The 10,841-nt window shown below is 37.3% G+C and overlaps 1 protein-coding gene across 1 annotated transcript; it reads left to right on the top strand.

The window, feature by feature from the left end:
• The first annotated feature begins 1,713 nt into the window (after positions 1 to 1,713).
• LOC121417260 (monocarboxylate transporter 14-like) lies at positions 1,714 to 7,388 on the top strand. The gene is made up of 4 exons (XM_041610898.1): positions 1,714 to 1,961; positions 2,188 to 2,328; positions 3,511 to 4,461; positions 5,833 to 7,388. The coding sequence occupies exons 1-4, from the start codon at positions 1,766 to 1,768 to the stop codon at positions 5,973 to 5,975; spliced, it is 1,431 nt and encodes a 476-aa protein (XP_041466832.1). The 5' UTR covers positions 1,714 to 1,765; the 3' UTR covers positions 5,976 to 7,388.
• The last annotated feature ends 3,453 nt before the right edge of the window (positions 7,389 to 10,841 follow it).

Below are 10,841 nucleotides of genomic sequence, written 5' to 3'. Positions count from 1 at the left end.
GTAATACCACATGGGAGAAATAAATCATTGTTTCACAGGACAATGAGGAGAAAATTAGAATACTTCACATAATAAAATACAAGAGAAAAAGTGAGTGATGTCATCAGTTACCTCATTTGCATACCGACCGAGGTGTGCATATAACTTAAAAAAAATAAAACTTAAAAATATCATAATTTTCTTATTTTACATCCAATTTTGACACTTTCGGTGTTATAATCGTTGGATTTTTCTCTGTTTATTCAAGGTCAAGTCCACCTTAGAAAAAATGTTGATTTGAATCAATAGAGAAAAATTAGACAAGCACAATGCTGAAGATTTCATCAAAATCGGATAAAATAAGAAAGTTATGACATTTCAAAGTTTCGCTTATTTTTAACAAATTAGTTATATGAACGAGCCAGTTACTTGCAAATGAGAGAGTTGATGATGTCACTCACTTACTCACGAGTGGCTAATCAAAAATTTTTGACAAGCAAAAAAAAAGGTCAGCAACCTAAATTGTGGGGGGGGGGACAACACACGTTTCAGGGGGGTCCACGTGAATTTAGGGGGGGGACGCAGGAAAAAAAATTGACAAGCAAAAAAAAAAGGTTATCAAATAAAAAATTAGGGGGGGGGCCGGGGACCATCCCCCACCTAAAATTTAGGGGGGAGGGGGGACACGTCCCCCATCCCCCCGCTTCCGCCGCCTATGCGAGTTGGTAGTTGGAATAATCGGTATTAGACCAGTTGGAAACACACTGCTTTTACCATTCAATTGCCAAAACATATTCTCGCTTGATCACTTCATTGAACACACCATTGGAATTAAAAAAGGGATAGGCCTAACAATTCGCATTTTATATTGTGGTAACACCAACAAAAAATGAAGCGACTATTATTTAGCTGAAGGATAATCATTGATGTAAGTTATTTTTTTAGAAGGTATACAGTCAATATCATTCACACAAAGTCATGTATGAAATAGATAGACCTATGACTTAGTTACATATCTTCGGATAGTGGGTTCATAGCACTATCATCCCACGTATACGTATGACACATTTATAATAACGTGCATTAAGTGTTTTTACAAAATAGTGTTAAACCTTACACTTCATTATCTTCGGTATTCGTCGATTTTATTAAAATTGTCAGCGTTTTTTTTTTTTGCATTATGAGTTTTATTCCATTTATTTAGATGTAATGGTTTCCGACCCGATGCTATTACATTAACAAAAAAGTATAGGTAACTTGTTTCATTTTTTTCTTCAAAATTTCTGAAAAACAGCCACTTTAGAACTACAGATCTACAATATTGTCCAAGTTACTGACTCAATAAAAGCGATGCCCTGATTTCATCGAGACTCGGACTTTCAGCCATCTTTTGAAAATATTTTCTATGGTACTATATGGTTGTGCACTCAGGGTGACGTTTCAAAAACTAAATGCGCCATAGGCCTACAGGATGGAGCATAGGTAACCAATCAACTGCGACCAGCTTTCCCCAAACCAACAATAAATCGCCAGGAAAGGTTCTTTGTAAATGATAATATTGTCTCCGAAAAGTAAAAAAAGAAATACGAGAGTTTGTGTGATACATTTTTTTGCGTACAGGCCTATGCTGCTTGGGAGTACGCACAGTGTGGACACCTCATGCTTGAGTGAGCACAATGAAAAAAGAACCCAAATTGATATTTGGCGACTTATTTTGGAATGGCAGCTATAGGTCACGTACAACCGTGCTTTTCAGGGAGTACTGCTTCTGGACTGAGCTTTGAAAATGACCAAGGCAAACAATAACGTTGGACACTGGAAATACCTGGTCGTTCTAAGCAAGTTCACAATGTTGTTTATTGATAGCGGAATAGAGAAATCATTCGGTGTTCTTATTCCTACGATGGTCGAGCGTCTTGAATCGGACTACGCAACGATAGGACTAATCTGCAGCATGCCGCCGACCATCATGTATATTCTATGTAAGAATTAAATGACACTTAAACTGTAAACACTAACAAAAGTTTACCCATTGGGTAAAATGGGAATATGCATGTTTGTTGGGTTAAAAACATACCAAATAATTTGGAATTTTACGTAATGTTGAGTTGAAATTTTCCCTTCAAATATGCATTTTGCCCAGTGACGTTCATGAATCGTCGTGCTTATTGTACCCTCGTGTTCTCATCCATTTTCTCACAATATTAGGTCCATTTGTCACACTTGCTCTCCGGCTAGCTAACCACCGGTCTGTTGCTATGTCAGGAGGTCTTTTGTCTGGTGTATGTATTATTGCCTGCGCTTTCATGAGGAACACAGTTGCGGTCGGAGTCTTTCTCGCTCTAGCAGGTAGGTGTATTTCTTGCACTCCAAAAAACGAAGAGCTATAAAGAGCTTATTTGGCTCTTAATGAGCGTGTATAGTGACTGCTGATTTTTCTCGTTCAAATTTGAACTAAACAAATCAGCACTCGGAAGTGCAGTTACTTATCAAGCTCTTTAAGAGCTAAATTAGCTCTCCGTTTCTTAGAGTGTAAGGACCTCGGTGAACATGACAAAGTTGTTAATAAATAAGAACAATAATCAGTGTTGAATATGATATCATTATTCATATAGATAACAAAAAATGATAAAAAAAACAAGAAAGAAACACAAGTTAATGATATAGAAACTTTCTAGGCCCCCAAATGAATAAAAATATATGTAATTCATCTTCTGGTGGTATAATTATCACACATGTAGTATATGTAGTAAAATATGAATATTGAATATGAAAAACCTATTACAGAATGTATATAATTTATCACATTCTATGTGTAGCACGAATGTTTGCTCATGTATAATGAAGCAACAACTATATTGGGAAGCAATTGTGAATAATCATATGGATAATGTGCAGTTGTGTGTGGGGCCGTTTTCGTTTGGGTGTGTGTGGATGTGAGACCAACCTTTTTACACTGTAAAAATGAAGTGCTAATTTAGCACCCACAGTTCTTGTATAGTGACTGCACAACAAGTGCTGATATTGTTGTTCAAATTTAAACTAGAAAATCAGCACTCGTAGTGCAGTCACTATACAAGCACCGTAAGCGCTGACTTTCGATTGATGGCGCTATATAAACGCTGTTATTATTACCAATGTTATATGATATTATTATAAGTGTTATTATTATAATTCATTACTATTATCATTATCATTATTGTTACTATAGTTTTTGTTATGTATTATCATATATTTTCTTCTTATTATTATTATCATCGTTGTCATGATTTTTATATCATGTGTATCAATCATAATAATGTTTACGTCTGAGACACAACTTTACCATCAAGAACTTGACTTTTCACGTGGTCTTGTAGTTCTGACTATCCATAAATGGCGCTATATAAATGTCTGTTATCATTACCATTGTTTATATTTGTAATTTATTATAATTTGTTATCATTATCATTATTCGTTTTATAGTTATTTTTCAAGCACGATTATTCTTCTTCTAATTATTATCATTAGCATCAACATTTTAACTTTCAGGTGCTGGATTTTCAATGACCTTCACACCATTAAACCTCGCACTGAACGATTCCTTTCAAGAAAATTTTGTTTTTTGGAGCACATTAACTTCATATGGCTACACATCAGGTTCTATGTTGATGCCTATTGTGATTGAAAAGTCGCTTCAAGCTTATGGATACGAAGGTGCATTCCTCATTCTCGGTGCTATTACGCTTCATACACTCGTATGCGGCGCGGCGATTCGGAAGACGGTAGGCAACGGAGATGCTAGCAGAACTGGCGGATCCAACAACCATGGCAATGCGGAGAATAAACACAAGCGTGGGAATCAAAATGGCGAATTGATGAACGAGACGGATATGCATCTTCACTGGGAGGAGGAAGGGGAGGAGGAGGAGTCACAGGAGAAGGAACGTGAGGATGGGAATTGCAAAGAAACCTGCCAAGAGAAAAGACGGTTGATCCAACGCGAGCCTGTCCTTGCCCGAAACGCGCCAGCGGTTCTGTGTCACGGACTACTCCAGGAAAGGATCTTCCTTGTTTCAATTCCGATTGCGTTCTTGGTGAATTATATAATCTATGCGTGGATGCTGTTTCTGGTTCCCCATGCTGAAGAGTTGGGCATTCCGCCGCCCAGAGCTATCTATCTATCCACGATCGGAGGTATAGCTGGCGTGATTGGTCGCTCCGTCCTCGTGATCCTCCTCAAATATGGTGCCAATGATTTAGTCGTGTATATCATCGTAGGCACAATCTGTACCTTTTCCTTCTTGTTGGATTTCATCGGCTCCGCTTATCCTCTTCGGGCTGTCCTGGCATTTACACAGGGGCTCTGCTTTTTCATCGAGGACAACGTGTATATCAGCCTGTCCAAGAAAGCAGTCTTTGACGAGGCGAATTTTGACATAGCCTTGTCGCTTTACAGCTTCACCTGCGGAGTCGGCATTTCATGTGGAGGGTTATTGACAGGTAAGTGGAATCTTCGGCATAGCAGGAGTCCATTCCGAACTAAGTATCGTGTTCTTGTTCTTGTTCTTCTGAACAGATTTGAATGGCACTTCCACTTTACAATATTTGTAGTATTTCAAGTTGGTTCAAATTGGTGGACCGAAAACCTGGTCAGTGCTTATGTGAAATTGAAGGAACGCACCAAAAAAAAAGGCCTTGCCTATACCTTTTAGAGTCATGTGTTTTCTGCTTTGTCCTTCTGTAAAAAATCATACATATATCATGTAATGTATAAAAGTATAGGCATACGGAAATAAGCTTTGGGTTCTTTAATTGGTGCACACTCTGCATTAATTCAAACTGCCCATCGACAATTAAATATTTAATAATAGACTTCCACTCACACAGTTCCGTACGTTGTTGATAGTGTATTTTAGCATCCATTTCACAGACGCTTTTCGGAACGTTGAAAATCTACTTTATATGCCAGTCAATGGAAAGATTACAGGCCATTGTCGAAAGTGAGTGTCGCGGGACGGACAGCATATTGTCTTACGAAAAATTACAAATATATATCCAGAGTCCAGGACGACACTCTTGTTTTGATTCACCGATTTTCGACAAAGGCTGCTTTGTTATGAAGGGCTTTTGACAAAAGATTATCACCATTATACAAAGCGTCTGGGAAGTGATTGCTAAAATGACTTGGAAAAAAAATCGAGGTTTAAAGGGGCCACAATAGACAGAAAATATCCGAGAAAACTATTTCCTGACTGACATTATAATGGTCTTTACATATTTCAGGGATGTAATCTTCTGTGCTCAGTGATAAGAGCTGGGTTGAAGAAGACTCACTGTCTAAAACCAGAACTCACCTTTGAACTAGGGACTGATACTTGGCACAATAAGACACGATGACCCGTATTCTGAAGTCGGTTTTAACTTAATCTCGGGTTTAAAGTTGTGGTTTAAGTATGGACAGCCAATTGTTACATAAATCACTAACAGTAGAGATGTCATATTTCAGCCCATTCGGCTCAAATAATTCATAATTGTCTAAGAAGGGTAGATAAATAATTGTCTTCACCATTGATGAATCAGGAAAGGGCACAGTAAACATAATAGAAACATACAACTTAATAACAAAATTGATACATTTGGCTTCCCATACTTAAACCACAACTTTAAACCTGAGTTTAAGTTAAACCTGCTATCAGAATACGGGCCAATGTACATGATGTAGTTTCAGTAAAAGGACTTTCCTCCAAATCATTCAAGATGTATTGCAGGCCATAACCCATGGACACATTCAGTGCTGTAATTAATAACTTTTATTGCTATCATTAATTTAATGTATTTATCATATTCTTCTATTTTATTGATATTCCATAGGTTACCTTTTCGATGTCACCCGATCTTTTACGAAGGTCTTCATCATCATCGGCTTCATACATGCCATTGCAGTGATCAATCTCCTCCTCGTAGTCGTTCTCATCAGAAGACGAGGCGAAGAGACGATCAATAAGTGTGCATGAATATGTACTAATTTCGGAAAACCATGGAAAACGGGATTAATATCTTGAAGAGCCAAATACCTGAAGAACATTTTGCATATTCGACTATTCGGTCAATATGTTCGATGAAACTGGATTATTCGATTGGTATGTCCGTAGACAATGGCAATGCCGTATGTAGGATACCGAAACATCATGGACCTACAAATAGGGGATTCATCGGTTAGTTAATCGATTCACGAACATGTGACGGTCATTGACATCTGTAACTTTTTTTAATAGAAAACTAATAAGGTATCTTGAAGAGTCAAATACCTGAAAAACATATTGCCTTTTCCACTATTCGGTCAATATGTTCGATGAAATTGGAACCACCATTAGTATGAAACCGAAACATCATGGAACTACAAATAGGTGGGCATTTATCGGTTAGTTAATCGATTCACGAACATGTGACGGCCATTGCCATCTGATTTTTTTTATAGAAAACTAATATGGTATCTTAAAGAGTCAAATATCTGAAGAACATTTTGCCCATTCGATTATTTGGTCAATATGTTCGATGACAATGGAATCCGCCGTACGTAGAATTCCGGAACATCATGGACTTATACAAAGCGGTTGGCATTAATCGGTTAGTTAATCGATTCATGAACATGCGTCGGTCACTGTCATCTGACTTTTTTTTTAGAAAATTAAAATGATATCTTGACCTGGAGTCAAATATCCGAAGAACATATTACCTATTCGACTATTGGGTCAATATGTTCTAAGACAATGGGCACTGCAATGCGTAGGATTCCGAAACATAAAGGACCTATAGAAAAAAGTGGGCATTAATCGGTTAGTTAATAGATTCACGAACATGTGAATGTCATTGTCATCTGAAGTTTTCGAAAACTAAAATGATATCTTGAAGAGTCAAATACCTGAAAAATATTGCCTATTCGACTATTCGGTCAATATGTTCGAAGACAATGGGGACCGCCGTTAGTAGGATTCCGGAACATCATGGACCTACTCGGATGGGCATTCATCGGCTTGTTAATTGGTTCACGAACATGTGACTGTGACTGCCATCTGAATAACATATTCTTCATTATTGCCTACATTGATCCGATGATTGTCACCGTCAAGTAGGCCAATGATTGAAAGAAACAGTCCAAAGGAAACGTTTCGAGCAGGCGTATCCCATATAACACAAGCACCCACTTTCAGGGCTTTACGCCATCTTCTATTACACACTGTATTTCCATTCATTTTTAAAAATGTTTTTGATTTTTAAATTTTATATGATATTGGATTAAATGTCAATCGGATGAAAATGAATGCTTGAGTAAACTGTATTGAATTAAACTGACATGGAGTCTTGTGCAGGAAGCACCGCAACCTGCGGAGTATACAAGAACATAGATAATTGTATTGTAAACTGACCGTCAAATGACAAAGAACAACTAAGAAGTCTGTGTAAAAAAATATTGAAAACTTTGTCCAAAATCAAAGACTAAACTGCTGTTTTGATTTACCAATTTTGGACAAATCTTCTTTGCTGACATTTGACAATAGATTTACTCCGTTTTTTTTGAATCCCCGGTACTCAAATTACTTATGTGCCTCCCCAAAAAAGAAAATAAGGGGCTCTAGAACGAAACCTTGGTTTCGAAATGGGGGTCTCCAGAACTGCTCTAGGATCAACGGTTGATAAAAACACAACGCCCTGGAACAGCTAAAATTCCGCGTTTCGGAATGTCGATTGAATGTATGAAATTGGTCACGAGGTCTCTGCGTGATGAACCAATCAGCGGTCTCCGAATCGCTGTGCAGAGCTTTTGCCTTCCTAGCAGTTTGCCACTGTGCTGCGCTGAATATGATCTCGCACTGGAACGAAAAATCACAAATTTGAGGGTCTCCAGAACTGGAGAAAAATAAGAATTTCTAAGGCTTTCTAAATAGGTGATGCCCTGGAATGGAAAGGCTTAAAATGGGGGTCTCGACCGCGGCACACACGTATCACACATTTATACCAAGTACCCTCTCCCCGGAAATCCTCCGTACGTCACCGAGCGAAAACTTCCTAGTGATATTACTCAAACTTTATGCGCAGAAGACAGTATAGAATTTTCGCAATGACGACGCGGTCGCTCTCTACAACACACCATTTGAAAATGCAAGTCAAGTCATAACAATTAAATTACATTTCTATAGCGCATGATACACGAAGTCGCTATGCGCTTCACATGTACATGAATTATCTCAACTCATACAATATGGGCATTGGAAGGAATAGATTACAATATGATTAAATATTCAATAATTATACAGCATGGCATAAAACCATGCAATTTATGGTAAATCATATCTAACAATACCATAACTTAGCTCTTGACATATTAAAAATTGTGACTTTTATTATTACAGTGCAAATAAAAAAAAATATAAACAATTGCTAAACAGGTACGTTTTAAGTGCAGTCTTGAAGGTCTGGATCGTGGGTGCAGTCCGGATGACAAGCGGGAGAGAGTTCCAAAGGGTTGCAGTATTGCCGGTGAAGGAGCTATGGCCGTAGTACTGTGTCTTAAAACGAGGAACCTGAAGGAGATGCTTATTCTGTGACCTGAGAGCACGGGAAGGAGTGTAGGTGTTAATGAGTTCAGAAAGATATGAAGGGGGCTTGAACAAGAGCTGAAAGGCTTTCGTCGAAAGTTGGTAGACCGGGACATCATCCGAAGATTCACACCGGACTAACAATCGCAAATTGTCGTTGTCCAGAGTCATGAGAGGACGCTGCTGTCCCGGTGTATCAACTTTCGACAAAAGCCTCTTAGCTCTATTGTGATTTGACTTGCATTTTCAAAGGAATTAGCCTTTTCGTAGTTCCTTTCTGCGCATGATCAAAAGATTCTACGCATGATCAGAAGAAGGTCATTTGCACTAAAGTGACATGGTGGTTTAAAATCTAATGAGATAAGCACCAACTTTGATGTCTTGATTATTCATATATTCTTTTGAATTGTCGTTTTCATTTACATCCACAAAAAAACAACAATGCTTCCACGAACGACTGGTATTTCACAGTTTGTCAAGTACAATGTGCAACAGACTTGGCAACATGCTAAGATATGCATTCAAAGTAGGAATGCAACAAATACCTTCATTAAGTGTTCATTTGTGTTCTATTCTAGTCACCTGGTCTATTCAATTTCTTCATCCTGCTATGTAAGGCAAGCTTACGTAATATCTTGCTTTGAAATCTGCCTATCATGATGAAAGAAATGAAAGGTCATTTGACCAAAATTGCCCATGAAGTAACTACGAACTGGTCTTCAAAGGAATTGGTGCATTGTAGACCGCGTCGTGTTGCGAAAACTCTCTAGTGTATCACTTAAATCTTCGGGTTAGCTAGGCATTGGAAATTTTAGTTCTTTGTCATTTATTTTGGAAATCGTATACATATTTTTTTGAAATGGCTCTTTTATTACATTGCAGCACACATCGGATTTTATTATTTCATTTACCAATGTACTTATAATGTAACAACATAATGTAATACTAACATTTAGAGTTTGTTCTAAAAATACCAGAAAAAAAACATGAAGATTTTAGGAGAAACCATTAATTACAGATTAGGAAAGTTATTTAGAATTCTATTTTTTTATTTGTGACGTCATGTACGTGTAGCTGCCCCTCATATTATAAAATCAGAGCTGCCAAGTAGTACGGATTTTCAGTATTTAGTACTGAAAAGTGATAAAAAAATACTGATAGTTTAGTGTAAAATACTTATTTCTAAAGTTTCAGCTTTATGTGTTTTCCTATGGTATTTTGTGAAAATACTGATTTCCTTTAACGAAATACTGATTTTCAACTTTAAAAATACTGGAATGTTCTTTTTCAGGTTGGCAGCTCTGTAAAATGCATACATTTCATTTTAATGGTTCATGATGTACTTTTTTCTTCCAGGAGTGGGTGCGAAATAATTTGTCTGCTAACATACCGAAGGTATGATAAAATCCATTTATTTTTTGGCGGGGGGGGGCGGAACAAAAATTACATTTCACTGATTTTTTTTAGTACACGATATAGCCCCCTATGGGATAGCTCCTCGCACTTCAGGTCGCAAAATGATAATGATCTAATCTTTGATGGAATTTCCTTATTCCTTCCCCAATACTTTCATTACTCCTCTGTGCTATTTTTACATTACGATTATGTCTTAGTGATCTCCCCCTTTTAAGGTGAAAAGCCTCCCATGATGGTAAACGATGGTGGCGCGTGTCTTTATGGAACGCACGAGTTGCATCATGTTCTTAATGGTGGTATTTCAGCAGTGAGCCCTCTAAAAAAAGCAGTTTTGGCAGTCCCAAACTGAAAAAAAAAGAATTAAATAATAGTACAAATTAACATCACCGAAAAAACTGTAAAAATCGAAAAACCGAAATTAATAAAAAAAAAGTTATGGAAAAAGAATCCCCCCCCCCGCCAAACGTGGGATCGAGTAACCTGACTGCTAACGAATATCAGATGGATGGATGGATAGAAAAAGACAAAGAGAGTAAGAGAGAGAACGATAGAAAGATAGAAAAAGAGAAAAGGTAGAGAGGCAATATGAAAAAATAGAGGGAGAGAGAGAGAGATCGAAGGAAATCTATGAAAGATTTAATGTGTCGTTTTGACTTTTAATCTTTAATGTACCCCCCTATGACGATGATAAATTAATTAATGAATCTAAAAAAGATAATAAAAATAAAAATATAAAGGCACAGTGGCACTGTCAACAGCCCTCCCATAATACTCGGTATGAAATAATAATTGACAGCTAAGCATGAATGGTCACATGACAAAACATTTTAACAATTATTGTCAGAACCATGTATTACTCATGATCAT

This window comes from Lytechinus variegatus, chromosome 6 (genome assembly GCF_018143015.1).
Source record: "Lytechinus variegatus isolate NC3 chromosome 6, Lvar_3.0, whole genome shotgun sequence".
NCBI classification, from domain to species: domain Eukaryota; kingdom Metazoa; phylum Echinodermata; class Echinoidea; order Temnopleuroida; family Toxopneustidae; genus Lytechinus; species Lytechinus variegatus.
Note: the sequence above shows the minus strand (reverse complement) of the source record. Positions and strands in the feature narration are given on the sequence as shown.

Excerpts from the sequence above, each read along its gene's own strand:
- LOC121417260 (XM_041610898.1), top strand. The coding sequence starts at position 1,766 with ATGACCAAGGCAAACAATAACGTTGGACACTGGAAATACCTGGTCGTT. Across the intron at positions 1,962-2,187 it reads GACCATCATGTATATTCTAT|GTCCATTTGTCACACTTGCT; the intron begins GTAAGAATTAAA and ends TCACAATATTAG. Across the intron at positions 2,329-3,510 it reads AGTCTTTCTCGCTCTAGCAG|GTGCTGGATTTTCAATGACC; the intron begins GTAGGTGTATTT and ends TTTAACTTTCAG.